The 18,489-nt window shown below is 36.0% G+C and overlaps 1 protein-coding gene across 7 annotated transcripts in view; it reads right to left on the reverse strand.

Moving 5' to 3' along the window:
- Positions 1-14,283, reverse strand: part of Cdadc1 (cytidine and dCMP deaminase domain containing 1) — a 40,156-nt gene extending 25,873 nt beyond the window's left edge. For 5 of the 7 annotated variants that reach the window (XR_782772.3, XR_782775.3, XR_782774.3 and 2 more), the window contains exons 1-5: positions 14,050-14,283; positions 12,972-13,069; positions 11,340-11,414; positions 8,368-8,545; positions 3,482-4,051 (exon numbers count right to left, since the gene is read on the reverse strand). Coding sequence is in view for 2 of the 7 variants with exons in the window: in XM_010636985.3 (XP_010635287.1) it covers positions 3,482-4,051; positions 8,368-8,545; positions 11,340-11,414; positions 12,972-13,069; positions 14,050-14,131 (1,003 nt within the window). In the remaining 5 variants the exon portion in view is untranslated. The remainder of the gene's footprint in view (positions 1-3,481; positions 4,052-8,367; positions 8,546-11,339; positions 11,415-12,971; positions 13,070-14,049) is intronic. The other 2 variants (XR_782776.3, XR_782777.3) reach the window with 1 other exon arrangement.
- Positions 14,284-18,489: the final 4,206 nt, after the last annotated feature.

Here is an 18,489-nt window from a genome sequence, read left to right on the forward strand (position 1 = left end):
CATTACTAACACTGTGATCCAGGAGGAAGGCATAATATTTAACTTTGGAAAGCACCTCATCTAATGGGAAAATAGGAAAAAGAGATAACAACTTGACATTTAAGCCAGGTAGACATGATGGGATGCCCTCTTATCTTTTCCCCATAAGAGTATAATCACATTTGTCCTTTTTTGCTACCTTTAATTATCCAACAAACTATTTTTAACAACATGCCTGTAGATCCTCCTTATCATTCAAAAATTTGTTTTAGAACTTTGTTGCTAGAAGTTGTAAAATTCAATCTAATAATATGCATATTTAAAAATGTAATGGTTTCATGAAATTGTATCTTCCCTTAATAAGGGAAAATATAGTTGAATAGTCAAATCAAATTGAATAGTCATACCTTGTTACACAAGTGTTTTGAAACTGGTTGAATCTGATAATCATTGCAGTTTGATGCAACACTTTTGTCCCAGTACTCATCCTTTGTTTGGCAGTAGCTGCTCAAGCTAGAGCTTGTCAGTACTGATTCTCTCTTGACTGGCTGCCTCTTCCAGTCAAAAAAATCTGTTTTGGTATTTGTAGTTTGTCTCCAGAAACCAATTAATGGGGTGTACAAAGATACCACTATAGTGCGAGCTTAAACTTGAGTAATTAGAAGTGCATTATATCATAAAGATATTCACTGGGCTGGCTAGTCTCCAATTTTAAACAAGATATGTATACAAATCACCCAGCTTAGTGCCTGACACATACCAGTAAGGGCTCAATAAATTATCATTATAAATTATCAATGAAGAATTATAGGTACAAAGTCCCTTATCTGGAATCCTTTGAATCAACTTTTTTCAATAGTCTGATGCACTGATTTATAGCCAATCCTGACCCAAATTGTTACTCATAGCATCCCTTAATAATCTCTCTCTCTCTCTCTCTCTCTCTCTCTCTCTCTCTCTCTCTCTCTCTCTCATAATATTTATGTAGAAATAGAGTAGACCAAAGGAAAAGACTGGAAATCCAAAATAGACCCAATTCACATGTGAATTGTGGGGGTACTTGGAATTTAGCTCATTGGTAGAGTACTTGCTTAACATGTATAAGGCTCTAGGTCTGATCCCAAGCACCACCAAAGAGAAAACATTTGTATTTTTAAGTGTTCTGCTTAGTACAAATATTCACAAATTTTACTCCATATGTATTGTTTGATTACAGGTATTGTCCTAAACCTAAGAGTATTATATAGCCAGTATATGCATTGTATTACCTTCTTAAAATCTGAAAAATTCTGAATTTCTTTTCATTTGGCCTCGTGGGTTTTGGAATAAGAATTGTGAACCATTTGTCTTTTGGTATAGATTTGCATTCAACACACACTGATTAGTGCTAAGGAAAAAAATATGATTAGATGATTTCTTCCCTGGAAGAGTTCAGAGTGGAGCACAAATAGTTGAGTTGCATCCTATGCAAGATTTGAGTCCCAGGCAAGAAATATCCATTGTAAAAAAATAACCCTTGAAAAATCTCTTAAATTGTCCATCAAGTGCCTAAGCATAGCTTTATGTATCAATCTTTAAACAGTAATAGTAGATAAACTTATAATTCAAACTATATATAGTAGTATATCTAGTAAGACATACACATGCAAATTTATCCCTATACATACAGCAATCTAAAAAATGGAATCACAGATGGGAAGATGAGATGGTCTATGAGAATCAAGAGTTACTGAGATCAAGTAAAACAGCAGGTGCAAATCTCCCATTTTACTCTGGAATACAGGCAGAAGTCTGCTGAATTCTGATTACCAAGGAGAAAACTTTTCTGTGGTTTTTTCCAGAATGGTTTACAGAAAATTTCTTTACAAAGTTGATACAAAGAGAGCAATGTGTAACCCATGATACAAGAAGATTTGAGCAGGACATGGTGGCACACACCTGTAACCCCAGTACTCTGGAAAGTGAAGGCAGAAGGATTGCAAATTCTAGCCCAACCTGGGCAAGTTAGTGACTTAGCGAGACCCTGTCTCAAAATTTTTAAAAAGGGGGCTGGGGTAGGGGATATAGCTCATTGTGAAAGCCCTTGGTCCACTCCCTAGTACTGTAAAAATAATTTTTTAATTAAGTCAGGCTCGTATGCAATTGTTTAGGGTCATATAGTTCATACTTATAGAATCAAACTCTTTATAGAATTAAGTGATTATTAATCTTGTTGAATGTCATACTTTGATTCTTAAAAATCATAGGTCTAGGCCACAGTTAAATAGCTCTGGGTGGAGGACTAAGCGTCTTTATTAAAATTTCCATGGTGATTCTTATATGCTGTCAGTTGAGATCTTCCATTCTGCTGACTTTACTTTGAGGATATTTTTATTGTTTATTTGTTATTGTTATTTGTCATTTGTTAAGAATAAACTATAGAGGGCCAGGGATTTAGCTCAGTGGTTCTGCCGCCTGCCTCACAAGTACAAGGACCTGAGTTCAATTCCCGATACCAAAAAAAAAAAAAAAAAAAAAAAAAGAATACACTATAGAAGTGGTACCTTCATAGAGATTTTCTGATTTTCCTTCTCTTTCTTTTTTGGGATAACAATCTTATTCTACTGCTGTCCTGCCTATATTTTTCCTAGTTATTTCAAGGTTGAATATTAAAAAGTGATTACAATTCTACTTTCAACACAAATCACACCTGGTAAGATGTGAAAATATTGTTTCATAATTAGAAATACAGATGCAATATTTTTAAACAATAAATAGACCCAAGTAATATTTTCATTTTCCACATGCCCAATATAATAAATAAAAATATTTGATTTTTCAGCTTGCTGATTGAGACAAACCAGCAATTAGAAGACTCTATAATACTCAACATGCATTTACTTTGATATTCTTTAGTTATTTTGAATTTTTTTTTTTTTTTTTTTTTTTAATTTTTTTTTTTTTTTTTTTTTTGGTTTTTTTGAGACAGGGTCTCACTATGTAGTTGAGACTGATCTGGAACTCACTATGTAGCCCAGGTTGGTCTCGAACACACAGCAATCCTCCTGCCCCAGCCTCCCGAGTGCTGGGATTACAGGCGTGAGCCACCACGCCCAGCTAGTTATTTTGAATTTTAATTTTAGAGAATTTCAAAGTTTTTATTGAAGACATATAAAATTATTAGAGTTAATAAAAAATAAATGACTTTAGTTTTCACTTGTCTTTTTATCCCATCTTTAGTGGAGAGCTCAATGACCCATGAAGTCCATAAATGCAAGCAGAAAGTAGGGCTTAGATAATCTGGCTCAGAATTATAAATGCAGTGCTGAATAGAAGGCCACTAGGAGTGCCAAAGTTGCTCAAAGAAAGTTTCCTACACAGCGTCTTACTAATTTCTCTACATTGTATGAGCAGGAAAACTTTAAACGAACTCTACCACAGATAAGAAAAACATCACTTTACTACTGAGACAAATACAACCAAACCAATCAGTCTCAATTTATGAACTAAGCATTTAACTCACCAGTTCGATATGCCAAAAGCCTGGCCTGAACCATGCAGTGCCTTGCAATTTCTTGTGGCAAACTTTGATTGTGAATTTCATTAATCTGTTCTGGATTGCTACTGTAGAATCCAAAGTGTTTAAAGTTGGGCACACTGGAAGCTACAGTGGCCAAAAGGAGGATAAGGTCTTTCATGTTTTCCCTTAAATTGCTAAAGTATGGATTTTCACACAGGTTCTCCAGACCTATAGTCATCAGTATTTGCTTATGCTTTTCTTCATTTGAAACCAAAAATACCATTTCATATTCTTTTATTCTTTCTTGTTTACATTCAGAATAAAAGTCAATGTTAGCATCTGGCACTGTTTTTGCAATTTTTTGAATAAAGTCACATTTGTAAGAAGACTCCTCTACAAACTGCACCATATAACACACCAAAGGCTGGAGTAAAACACACACATGGGCTCGGCTGTTTGACTTCAATCTTTCCACTGCTTTGGCATCTAATTTTGCATCTTCAGAACTAGAAGCCTCAGTAAGCAAGCTTATTTCTGGATCAGCAGGCCAATATGAAATTCGGTTAACTCCAGCTGAAATACAAAATATAAAAGGTAATTAACTGATACATGCTGCCGAATTTAGTTTTCTTGAGAAATTCACCCCATTGTTTCAGTAAACCAAGAGGATCCAATATAATAAATGTCTATTATTAAGTCACCTATTACACAATCTGAGGGTTGATAAATAACTACCCATAGGCCAAACCCAATCCATTGCCAATTTTTGTACAGCTCACGGGTCAAAAATGGATTTTTTTTTTTCTTTTGGTGGTGCTAGGGATTGAACTGAGGGCTCCATGCACGTCCAACAAGTACTCTATCACCAAGGTGCAGCCCCAGTCCTACATTTTTAATAATTGGAAAAATCAAAAGAATATTTCATTACACGTGAAATTATGAAAAATTCAAACTTCAGTGTCAACAAATAGTTTTATGAAGACACACCCACTCAATTACACAGTCCTTGTTCCCTTTGTATGGCAGATTTGAATAGCTGCAACAGCTACTATATGGTCTGCAAAACCTAAAATGTCTACTCTCTGAAATTTTCAAGAAAAAGTCAACCAACCTCTGGTAGAGCCCAAGGGAAAGCATTTGTGGAATCACTGATTTTGCTATGTGTAGTCCCAAAGCCCAGTATTGAAACTATATACCAATACCTTCCATGGCACCATTGCTGCTGTCAGAATGCTACAGCCAAAACTTGCTATTGTCTAGAGTTTTTTATCTGAAGTATACAATTCATCTCTGCATTTAAAATGTTCCTGTCTGTAACTCAAAATTTTTTAGAAAGTCATTCTAAGAAATATTCTAAAGAGAGAGAGAAAAAAATATATATATACATATTTTTTAAAGTCAACATTCTTGAGGGGTTTGTTTTTTGGGGGATTGAACCTGGGGCCTTAGCACCAAGTTACAATCCCAGAATGTAAAAAAAAAATTTTTTTTCTTAAATTTTGAGACAGGGTATTAAGTCACTAGCTAGTCAGAATTCTTTAAAATATATATATTTTAAAAGCTAGATGACCAACACAGGGGAATGATTAAGCAAATTATTGTACTTTTCATCAAAATTGTCTACAAAGTGTAAAATGGAAAAATTATTATATGAGGCTGGTGTCATGGGGATAGGGCAATATCATTATTATTATTGTTATTATTGTATTTTTGGTAGCAGTGGGGATTGAACCCAGAACCTTTGTGCTAAACTATATCCTCAGTCCTTTATTTTTTTATTTTGAGACAAGGTTTCACTAAAGTTGCCCAGTTCCGGCTCAAATTTGCAATTTTCTGCCTTAGCCTCCTCACTGCTACGATTATAGGTGTGTGTCTCCATGCCTGGCTAAATATTATTTTTAAAAAGCCTACAACTGTGAGATAAAACAAACTAAACAAACATTGTTTAATGAATGTGACAGAGGAAAAGTTGGTAATCTTTAATATACAGAAAAGATTTTAATTCATTGAGAATACATAGGAATTGAACAATAATGCCTTAAGGGAGAGAAAAAGATATGAACAGACAATTCAAAAGAGAAATATAACGAAAAAAAATATGAAAAAATAATTAGTATTTGAGGTTCAACAATAAAGATGCTTTATACATAAATATCCAGGTGTTTCTCCTTTAATGAATAGTTTACAACAGAGACCTTTTTTGTTAGTATCTTCTAATTTCAGCTTTGACTTTGTGATTGTGTCCTGAAACAAACAGAACATCCACAGGGTGCTACACTCCTCTAAGTAATATATGAACTAAAACTTAAAAGTTAAACACATTTCTATCTACTCCCTGCTACTCCTGAATCACTGTGCTTTGGACTGCAAAGCAGCTTTGAAGGCGTCAAAGCTCAGGTCAGAGTGTTTCTCTGGGCTGTGTTTCATCTTTCCTCTGTTAAGAATTCTCTATTTCCTAACCAGCAGTGATGGTAAACCTTTTATCAAAGCAGTTCAGTTATTCCTAGTAATCCTGATTCAAGAAAAAAGGCAAATGCTATAGCAGAGGTTCCAAAGTTTTCTGGTCTTAGGATTCCCTAATATTCTTAAATTTTTTTCTTTCTAAAGACACTGTTTTGTTTTTTGCTTATCGAAAAATGTGCAGAGCACAGTGACTACTAGTGGTTTGGTACCACTGCTTTGCTTCATGTTGCAGCACTGGTAGTTTACTCACCATTGTCTTGTTACCATTACTGTGACTGTATTATTATTTTGAAAATAGTGTTCACCTCAAGTACTATCAGGAGGATACACTTTGAGAACCACTATGCTAGGAAATGTTTTGTTTAACTGAGGCAGTAGTGGTTGTTAACTCAAGGGATTCAGCTACAGCATGAATTCAATCATGCCCCTTCCCAACATAACTAAATAATGCGTAAGCCTCAACTAACAGGGCAATTTTATTTATATACAGGTCTAACACCAACATAAATGCATTTCCATGTTAGGTTCTTCCTAATCTTCCAGACTTCATTTTCTCTCTTGCTAGGTTGAAATGCCTTACAGATACCAAGCAGCAGTGTGACCTGAACTCCCTACTCTTCTAATTCTTAGCTCCAAGGTGATTAAGATACATTAAACATGGGCAGCTTGGGGTAAAACACAGCCATCTTTCATTCATCTTTCTCTGATTCTAGAACAGATCAAAAAATGTTTTGCTTCTTCCACATTCTTTCTTTTCTATATTAATACTGCCATCTGAATCCTATTTTATACCCCAACTAATACAATAGTCTATTAATTAAGTTCTCAATTTCTAAGTTCTCCCTGTGCCAATTCAGTGACAAAAAAATTATCAATCATCTTACATCCTGCTCAAAAATCTTCAGTGGCTCTACGTTACCTATGATAAGACTTGGAAGTCCACTTAACAAAAGCATGATTGGCCAATCTGCTTGATTAACTAGGAAAAGGAAAAAAATGCATACCACTATGATATCTATTTTATCTATTAGGAACTACAGAATCGAGTCAATGCCATAGATATCTATCTGCTTGAAATGCTTATTGTAGGCCTGGAAGCTTCTACTGCATGGCCCTCTCCTGAAGTTTTATATGTAGTTCAACACATCAACCTCAATACAAATGTGGTCAGTACTTATAAGACTTGGATGTAAATAAAAAATAGCTTCTGAAAAACAGGTCTAGGAACTCAGTTTCATAAGATAAAGCCCAGAGGCTATACAGCTTTTCAGAGTTCTCCACCACAGCCTCAATTTATCATTATAATCCATCTGCTTTTACTCTAAGAATAATCTTCCATTTCAAACACTAAACCTCACTCCTTACAACTGGATGATTCTAGGTGTACTGTTGCTCCCAAACAAGCAATATCTCCTCCTCTATCTACCAGAAACTTTAAGATTCAGCTTAAGCCCCATTTTTTGTAGTATGACAACCTGCAGGATCACTGTTCCTTCTGGGAGATCATGTATTACTTACAGCCTGCATCACTTATTTGGTACTCAATGATGTGTTACATTAAGATGTTCTTGTTCCCAAGTAACATGGGCTAGGAACCATATAAGCTTTTTGTCTTTTTTTTTTTCCTTTAGCCACTAGAGTGCTCATGCTCAAGATACATATTTTAAAGTGATAGAGTGGTCCGCAAATGTACCTGGTTGCAAAACAGAATCAAAAGCACAGATAAACATAGTACTACGTGAGAAGAGTGGACAGCTACACAATAAAAAATTGTGTTCCCTTCCGAATAATAGTCATTGGGAGGTAGATATCCAACCAGGGCCTATAGTTTTCACAGTGGAAAAGAACAGAAATGATATATGTGACTTTCAGGCTAGATTTTGTTTCTTTTTCCTGTGGCACTGGGGATCAAGCCCATGACCTCGAATATGCTATAGAAGTGCTCCTATCACTTGAACTGTATTCCTATCATCCCCAGGCCAAGGTTTTTAAGAAGGTTTGCCTTTTCTTCTTTTTCTCAGGCTGCCTCTGAATGCAGAGGACTCAAGCAAGGCTTCAGGAATGACAACAGCAGAAGATAGAAGATGCTTGAGCCCATGACTCAATCACATGAACAAAAGCTGCCTGCTACTCAGCAGCACCTGCATTAGACTATTACAGGGGTGATATCTACTGTATTAAACCCACTGAAATTCTGGGATTTCTTTGAGATAGTAGCTAGCATTAGTATGCTAATTCACTGAGGGTATTTAGATGATTAGTGAGCAGAGCTGAGACCAGAATCTGAGACCATGTTTTCTAAATCTTCCTCTTATAAAGTGTCAAATTTGTCTTCAGACATTTATATTTCCAAATTATCTCTGTGTCCCTCTGTCTGCTCTTAGATAAAAGTACTTAATCCCCAACAAAGCCTTATCTGCACTTACCATTTACAATCATTTTCAAACAAGCAGAACATGGTTTTCTGGAAAAATAAAGATCACAGTTTTTCAGCCTTGACCCATGTTTAATAAGAGCAATTTGCCCAGCATGTAAATCTTCACTAGAACAATGGAGACCAACAATTTTCATGTTTTTCACCACCACAAGACCAGTTTTCTTCACCTATATTAAAACACAAAATATTATTAATGTTAATTAATGATATAACATCTCATATCATGCATAATAGTTCTTTAATAAAATATTTAGTTCTCTGTGTGTATCTAATTATCCAAACAGAGTTTGTACAGATGCACATATCTCATTAGGTCTAAAAGACTGTCTTATACTTTTGTGCTGACTTTAGATGAGAAATTTTCAAGACTGAGGCTTTCCAAACCCAACAACTGTATAATTAGCATTACTTGGTTCTAGTGAAAGATATACATTTTAACATAGTAAAGGGCAAGAGCCAAGTCAGTTTGATTTGCTTCTTATAGCATAGAATTCAGGCCTATTTAAATTTCTAGATGATAAAAAAGAAAAATCAGAAAAAACTTTTTTTACATATGGATAAATCAAGCCCAAAGAGTTCACATGACTTTTTTTTTTTTGAAGCAACCTTTGAGTTAACCTTCTTTTGGAATAATATTACATACTCAGCCTCATTATTCTTTAAATTTTCAAAACTGATCTAAATATTTTCTGTGGTGAATGAAGCTTTGTCCTATTCTGGTAATGGTGGTTACCACTGAACTGCTTCCTGTGCCACTTCTTTAAGTTTCTTCTTAAAATCCCTGCTGGTTTTCTTATAGAAATAAAGGTCTTTTTCCAACTGCTGTCACATAACTTTCTGAAAGATTCACACAAGGTAAAAGGCAGAACTACAGCAGAGATCATCTCAAATTCTATTTTTAAATTTAAATTTAAATTTTTTACCAGTAACATCTTTGTTCTCCCAGTACTCCCAGAAATGGGAAAATCCATGAATTCCTCTAAAAACAAAGATGAAAAGCAATATCCTGGAAGACTTGTTCTTTTCTCTCTTGTGAGCTGTTTTTACTGTGATGGTCACACTGGTCTGTGGGCTCTGTGGAGCTGCCTCTTAGCAGATGCTCATGTGTTACACCCAGAGTATGTATGACACAAACTGTCTCTTGGGAAGCGAGTTGGATAAGCACAAGTGTTGATGTATCTGGTACACTTATATCACCAAAAAATATAATTATAAAAATAAAAAATTGCTTAAATTATCAAAAATGATAGCAGAACTCCTGTTACAACTATAAAAAGAGTCATCATCATAAAATGGAAGATACACTTTGTTTAAAATTAGTCTACATAAAAGAACCAATTGAATTTAGTGGTTTATGTTTAAAAAGCAAGATTCCTAATATTAAAAGATGCAAAAGCAGACTGTGAATGCTGGGATACTGCTTTAAAGAAAAGCAGCATTTGAAAATCAATCTAGCAAGATCCAAATGTGTAGCCACATTCTAATAATTTAGAAAAGCTCTACTAAATTTGGCTCAGGAAGGCAAACATTCTCTGTATGTCCTTTGCCTATTACATTTCTCTTAATAAAAGGAATTCCTTATTCTTTATGATCTCATCATTTAAAAAAAGCCAAGTTGGATTCTTGAAGAATCAATTCACAACATCCTAACCCATAGATTGCTCTGCTCAGACTCTTTCAATCTATTTCAACCCGCTTTCCTTCAGTTCGAAGCTCAGTCGTTATTTCACTTTGGAGTTCAACATCATGAATCAAGAAACAAAGATTTGCTCCCTAAAAAAAAAAAAAATCACAAATCTATTTTGTATGAAATCATTATGAACATACAAAATAATTTTAAAGGACTCTCAAAATGTCACAAAAGGTTAAATATCTTCAATTTCAACATACAAAAATGCACAAAGTAATTCTAATTTCTAGTCCTTATGTATGTATATAAAAGTGTTATCAAAACTTCCTAAACTTGCCAGGTGTGGTGGCACACACTTGAAATCCCAGCTCTCTGGAGGGTGAAGTAGGAGGATTGCCGTGAGTTTTTGGCCAACTTGTGTTACATAGTGAGTTCAAGGCCAGCCTGAACAGCATAGCACGACCCTGTCTCAAAAAACAACAGTAAAAAATTAATTCTATCTGTGGTGCCTTGGATTAGCTTGGTAGTCTCGGACAAGTTATTTAATTCCACATACTTCAATTCTACCATCAGTTAGCATTTCCCATTTATGTGTTCCATTCATGTGATATTAATCTCATAAAAAAGGGGTTCTATGGTCAAATTAAGTTAGAAACTGCAAAATTTCTTCCCTTTAGGAGAGTCACAATGTATATGAGCATCACTAAAAGCTCTAAAAAGTCCTGCAGTATACTGGTTTAATCTTGTATCAATCTTAGTTGACCTCAGAATCCTTCTACTGGCTAAAATTTTTTAGTATTCTGTGGATTATACTTTGCAAAACACTAGGGCAGCACTTCTCAGGTCTCATTTAGCACTAACAGTGAAGAAATTAAGGTAGTATAATGTAGTCTTGTGACACAGATTCAGGGGATTAAAACAGAATTTAGTTTCCTGGCACTGACAAGGCACCTGTCATATTTATGGTTCTTTGAAAAGCAACGTTTCCATTGTTCCTAATGAAAGTCATTATTCAAGGAAAGTGGCAATGAGTGTCACAGAATCTTGGTGCTCACCTACAATACAATAGGTATCAGATTTTGCCAAGAATAGTAAATTCCCTTTCAATATAGGTTATTTCCCTTTCCATTATGGCTTAGTTTTCATCACAGCACGTACTTCTTCCAAGCTTCATTAGAGCAGTTCTGCACAATTTTAACAGTATCTTTGTCCTTTATTTGCTTCTTTGTCTAGAGTGAGGCCAACTCAAAGGGAGACTGCCAGGCTGTGGGCAGCCTTTATATTTTGTTATTACGAGCAAATCTGTCATTTTAAACATTACAAAAGTTCACCTGTTTTTTGTCAGTAGATACACTGGCCATCTCTTCATTATCTCCTGATGGTCCACAGTTTCCCTCTTCATTTTTCTAATTAAAACCAGTGAAAACAGAAAAACTCAGGCATCAGTTATGTTTGGAAGTGATTATAAGTTCATAATACACTAACGTTGGAGAAAACTACAATTTAAATGTCCAGTAAGAGGACAGAATAATTGATACAAAAGCAACTTATTAAAATCATAATAAAAGAACACATAGCACACACCATAAGCCATGCCACTTAGAGCTTTATACAAATTAATTCATTCCTTGCCCTTAAACATCTCATGTAGTATGTATTAGTATAAAAAGGAAGTTGACATAGAGGTAAATCAACTTGTCCCAAAGTATACAGTTGGTAGGAGATGGACCAGGAATTGAACCAGGCAAGCTGGCCTCAAAACCAAAAAACTGGCTACTTTTACCTAGGGTAAGTTGCTGCCTTACTGTTTATAATAATATCTCAACATATGTATTTTCTTATATCAACTGAAAAGGTTAGGATCTATAATCAAATGATCTCAAATGAGTAAAAGAAGAAAGACTGAGAATTAATACAAAAATGTTAGTCTTTAGATAGTAGAAATATGAAGAATTATTTTCTTTTGTCCACTTTGCAAATGATGGGTATATATTATTTTGTTAACTTACGAACACTTTTAAAATGACAAAATGCTGATAAAAATGTCAAAAGCAGTATTTCCAATACAATTACATGTCAAGTTGCATTCTGGAACTTTCTGTGACTTACTTTGTATAGTGAAGGCAGAATACAGAATTGAAGCGAAATAATCTTATTACTTTACTTTAGCTTAAAAAACATTTTTTCCTAATAGATATTTGTAACTTATGGTGGTAAAAGCTCATTTTTCCAATCTAAAAATAGAAGTCATTCTCCTATGCTGTGCCACATTTATTGTGTATATAGTATTTCTATGTTGGTTAGGTCAATAAGATTATTGACTGTACCATATAGTTTATCACCCAGTTTTATATTGTTGATGTTTACATTCTAGGAAAACTATATGCAATTAAACTGGAAAAATTATACTACAGTGAGTGGTAAAGAAATAGATGTATACATTTCCATTATATTGATTTTTATGATTGTTCTTAATATACATTTCTAACCTGCTTAGATCATCTGAGATTTTAAAAAAAGGACTTACATAGAATAAGAAACCTGATTAGCAATCAGTAGATTAACTGTTAATAATAGTTTATTTCAAAGGAGATACTAAGATAAAAAAGACATGCTTTCTAATTTAAACAATTTACAGGTCAGTGAGAGAGGGAAAAATGACCTAGACAAAACACCAACAATATACAATTGGATAATAAATTATGTGATATTGACAATAATCTTATTGGCCTAACATATAAATACCATACAACTAATAAACATGGCACAGTCTGAGTGACTACTCTGTTTTTAGATTGGAAAGATGAGCTGTTAGCACTGTGAGTTACAAGTATCAACTAAACCATAAAAGTTTTCTCAAATCTTAAGACTTGCCGAATTTGGTTTTAAGTGTGACTGCAACTAGAACGATACAGGTCACTGCTTTGCTAAGGGTAAGAACTAACGATGGAAACAAATTATACCTGAGATTTTTGTCTTTGGGCTTCTGCTCCTGGAAAGAGCTCCATCCACAGACTGAGCAGAGTGAAGAGGTTGACTTTAGAAAGCCTTGGTATTTGACCTACAAAAGGGAGGGCAAATACTTCAGGATTTTACTGGTAATGAAAAAAGGAATTAAACTCAAAATCATTTGGGTGCTGCAATCTTAGATCGGCAGCTTTAGCAGAAGACAGACAAAATGGAACAGCAGACAAGAGAATCACAGCTTTTTTAGAAGCAAACGCTAGTTTCCCTTGCGGTGACCTCCTAAGGCACTTCGCAAATTTAGGACCTTTTTCCAGCACTCACCCAACACACACACACAAAACAATAATAATAATAATAATAATAATAATAATAATAATAATAATAATAATAATAATAATAATAACAACAACACAACTGAGGCACGTCCCTATGGAGACGACCCAATGAACGTTGGGAAAGTCCTTGCATCTGACGTCGTGGTGGTGCAAGTATATTTTTAGTTTGTGTTGCGGTGTTGCTGCGTGATTAGGGGCACTGCCTAAAAGTGCTTCGACTGTGAAGGGTCATGTGCCTTTAATGTGGAAATTAAGGCAAAAGCCTAACTTGGGAAACTTTTTAGGTTCTTTAACCCCGAGATGTCTCCTCTCGGGCCAGCAAGGTATAGGGGGCCAACGAGTACTTTAAAAACCGGGGTAGTCGGGCGCTGTGGCGCATGGGGGTAATCCCAGCACTCTGGGAGGCTGAGGCAGGAGGATCTCAAGTTCGAGGCCCAGCCTGGGCAATTCAGCGAGACGCCGCTCCCATTAAAAAAAAAAAAAAAAAAAAAAAATCTGGATGTAGCATAGAGCGAAAACTCAGGGTTCAATCCCAAATACCGAGAAAGGAAGTGGGTGGGGGGCAGGTAACATTCGTGAGGTGAGGTCCCCGTAGCAGAGGTGGGGATGCGCCCACAGCGGGTATGAGACACCTAGGGGCCGCAGAGCACACGAAGTAGGGAGTGCGGGGAACCCTCAACTGCGGGAGAAGCGCAGGGCAGAGCGCATGGGGGGCAGAAGCAGGGTTTCAGGCACTCACCCGTCATGCTGCCAGTCTGGGTGCTGACTGACCGCCCAGCGCACACGCTCTCCAGATTTTGCATCTGCCCTGCTTCTTTCATCCAAGCCTAGTGGCCTCTGCTGACCAAGAAATCTGTCCCTGTCAGGCATGATCCTGACAGAGCGACTCGGCTGTAGGCACCCCCTAGCAACAGATAAGCAACGGCCAGCTCGGCGCAGCCAGATGACGTCTGAAGCCCGACAGTCGCCGCCACGCGCCTTCTGTGACGTCAGAGCGAGCCGTGGACCCCGCTGTTCACAGACGCCGAGGCGAGGCTGTGTGAAATCCTGCGTGAATCTCCTGCCGCCTCGTGGTGCTCATTGATTTTTAACAGAATCGGGTCACCTGAGGATTTCTCGGTTTGAGGTCCCAGGTTGGGCAGAATGGTACGGTTATGATTGTACAGAGTTAAGAATTTTGGTCAGAGAGCGGAAGAACTTCGTCGAAGTGGAAACCTGCTGGGTTCTGTCTAGAGAACGTGAGGGGCGGCGGACGGGAACTGGCGGCCGCGACGCTGCCATCCTCTGCTGTCGGTCACCGCTCACCTCTCGGGAACTGGGTGCCACTGAGCGCCGTGGGGCCGCTCTGCTTCTTACCCGAGACGCGAACACTTTAAGAGACGGAACTGTAGTTGGGGGAAAAGTGTGAGGAGGAGGAAGTAACAAGTGGCCTTCGGGAATTCTGAGAAGTAGGCTTTGTGAGTTTGTGCCAAGTAACTTTTTTTTTTTTTCTTTTTCCGTTCTCTGTGCTGGGCATTGAAGCCAGTACAGGGTTCCTAGGTAAGCATGGCACCACTAAGCTATATCCCCAGGCCTTTTTAGTTTTATGTATTTCTTTATATTGTGAGACAGGAACTTGTTCACTTGCTCAGGGTGGGCTGGAACTTATTATCCTGCCGCCACCACTCCTCAAGGGCGGAGTACTTTTTATGGAAATGTCCCAGGCCTAACTCGCAACGAAGCCCCTCCCTCCCCAGTGACTCAGAACCCAGTTTCCATCACCAACTCATGTTACCAAAATTTGAAGTACTGACAATCACAAGAAACTGCTCTCAGACTATGGTAGCAAAAGCTGAACGTTATGAAAACACATCGTTTTGAAAGTACTGAAATGATAATTAGTGTTGCTGGTATGACTGTGATTCATTATTCTTTATAAGTATTCAACTATGTTATATACCACAATTTGATTAAAAGAGCATTTGGATCATTTGCAGGTTTGTGCTGTTGCAAACAAAAATGCTTCTATAAATACTTTCATATATATATCATGTTTACACACATGAATTTTTTAGGAGCCATATTTAGAATATAATTCTTGGGTTTTTATTATTGAGTTTACTGGACAATGCTGAAATGTTTTCCAAAGGGATTGAACCAATTACATAGTTCTACATTCCCATCAATATTTGCATATGTCAGAACTTATCAAAGTGTACACTTTACATAAGTGCACTTTATTGTATGTCAATTATACCTTAATAAAGTGGTTTTACTTTAAATAAAAATTCTTGGTATTGCTAGACTTCTAATTCTTGTCAATTTAGTTGATACACAATGATCTTGCTGGGTGCTATGGTGTCGGTCTATAAACCCAGCTCCTCCGGAGACTGAGGTAGGAAGATTGCAAGTTTAAATCTGCCTTAGCACCTGAGACCCTATCTCAAAATTTTAAAAAGGTGTAGGAGTGGGAGTGTAACTCAATGGTAGAGTAGTTGCCTACAGTGTACAAGGCCCTAGGTTCTATTGCCAAAGAAAATAAAATAGAAGAGAAAAAATATTTTGTGATTTTACTTTCCCTTATTTCTACTTAGTTTGAACATCTTATCATATGCTGATTGACTGTACATGTTTTCTCTGTAAAATGCTAGTTATTTTTCCTAACATTCTTATTTTCTTTTGATTGGTAAGTATTATTTAGATTCTGGATAATCATTTTCAGCTGGGCATATATATACACTGGTAGCCATCATCTGCCCATTTCAATTTGCTTTTTCACTTTCTATTGATGTCTTTTAATGCACAGTTCTTTATTATGTCAAATACACTAGTAATTTTAGTGGGTTTTAATCTTTGTACCCTTTAAAAATAACTCCTACTCAAGACTGTTTTGGGATGTGTGTGATGCTGGGGATTGAACTCAGGGCCTCACACATGCTAAGCAAGTGCTCCATCTCTGAACTATATCCTTAGACCTAAAGGTACTCTTATATTTTCCTCTAAAAATCATAAATTTTTCCTATTATGTTTAATCATTATATTAGTGTATAGTGTGAGGTAGATATCAATTTTTATTTTATTTTCAATGGCAGATAATTGATTATCCTAGCACTATTTTCTCATTTATTTGCAATGCCACTTCTTTCATGCCTCAGATTTCCAAATACATGTTAGTCCATTCTGCCCTTCACATCCTTACCTTCTTCAATCCTTAAAATTCCTGGCCATTTAATCTTCCATGTAAATTTAGGTTCCTATTGTCATATTTCTAAAAATACTCTACTTAAATATTGAATTTATGGATAAATTTGAGATATGTAGCTTTCCTATTCTTGCACATGGACATTTGCGTAAGCATAGTGTACTGGTTTTTTCACAAGGTTTTTCAAGAAGGTTCGTAAATTTTCTCTACAAAAATTATACATATGGGCTAGGAATTTAGCTCGGTGCTGTGCTGCAAGCACAAGGTCCTGAGTTCAATCGCCAGTACAAAAAAATTATATATGTATGTACAATTTAAGCTAGTATTTTAGTCATAAATGACATTTGAAAATTATATTCATAAGTATTTATGACTAATGAATGGAAATGTGATTTTATATATAAATCTTATATTGCGAAATCTTGCTAAACTAGTACTGATTCAGTTAATACTAGTATAGTTCTTTTTTTTTTTTTTTTTTTTTTGGTATTGGGGATTGAACTCAGGTCCTTGCGCTTGCAAGGCAGGCCACCGAACCGCTGAGCCAAATCCCCGGCCCTGATGCTAGCATAATTCTATTTATTTTTAATTTCTTTGTTTTCTAGACTAAAACTATATCATCTACAAATAATGATGATTTTATTTATGTCTTTCAAATCCTCAAATCTTTTCTCATTTTATTTTCTCACTGAACTCTAGTATCTCCAGGGAAATAATGAATAGAGGTAATGGTGCCAGGCATCCTTTCTTGTTCCTGAATTTAAAGAAAATGATTTTAATGATAAACCTTAAGGTATGGTTTTTTGCTGTAGCCTTTGAAACCTGTCCTTTATCAATTATACAAATTCCTTCCTATTTTTTAATTAGATGTTGAATTTATCAAATGATCATGGTTGATGACCTTTATGAATTTAAGAAAAGTCCTTTTTCTATAGGCTTGCTGAGAATTATCATAATAGATGTTGATTTATCCTGTATATCTGCTAAGATAACTTCATAGTTTTTCTTCTTCAATCAGATAATATGGTGTGTTATACTGGTAGACTGCTTAATGTTAAGTCACTTATGAGTTCCTGTGATAGACTGTTTGATTTGATGTTATTTTTTATTAATTGCTGGATTAAATTTGCAAAATTTTATTTAAGATGTTTGGATTTATGTTTATGAATGATTTAATGTATTATTTATCATGGTATATTTGGTTTTAATGGTTTGATTAGTCCAGCCTTATAAATGAGTAAAGAAGTTATTTCTTGTTTTTCTTTTCTTAGAAAGAGTTTATGTAGGATTGAAATTACTTCTTCCTAGAGTGTTCTTTCAAACTTGCTTGGAAAGCCATCTAGTGCTTTCTAAATGAGAAGACATTTTGTGACTAATTCTACATCTTTATGGGTTATAGACACACAGACTACCTCTTGGTCAGTTTTTGATAATTGATATACATTATATACGTGTGTGTGTATCTATAGATAGATATAGATACTTTTTTTTTTTGAGACAGGGTTTTATTTTGTAGTTCAGGCAACCTTGAACTCACTCTGTAGCCCAGGCTGGCTTCCAACTTGTGGCAGTCCTCCTGTCTCAGCCTTCTAAGTGCTGGGATTACAGGCATGTGCCACCATGCCTGGTTTATATATTTTTAAAACATAACTGGCATATATTTGTTCAAAATGTTTTCTCACTTTGTTTTATTTTTTGAGGCAGGGTCTCACTTTGTAGTTTGGGCTAGCCTCAAACTCTCAGCGATCCTCCTGCCTCAGCCTTCCGAGGGCTAGGTTTACAGGAGTGTGCGTCACCATACCTTGCTTTTTTTGCTATCTTTTTAACTGCTGTTAAAGTGTATGAATAGACAACACAACAAAATGGCTTCTGCAACATCAGGTGCCTGAGGGAAGGACTCAGCCCAAGGAGCTGCTTTGTGGTCTTAGGTGGTTTTGATGACGGCCAGGCTGTATTCTTGCAATGAAGAAAGGCTGTCCACATCAAAAGTTCTTCATA

This window comes from Fukomys damarensis, unplaced genomic scaffold (genome assembly GCF_012274545.1).
Source record: "Fukomys damarensis isolate Sample0158 unplaced genomic scaffold, DMR_v1.0_HiC HiC_scaffold_38, whole genome shotgun sequence".
Lineage (NCBI taxonomy): Eukaryota > Metazoa > Chordata > Mammalia > Rodentia > Bathyergidae > Fukomys > Fukomys damarensis.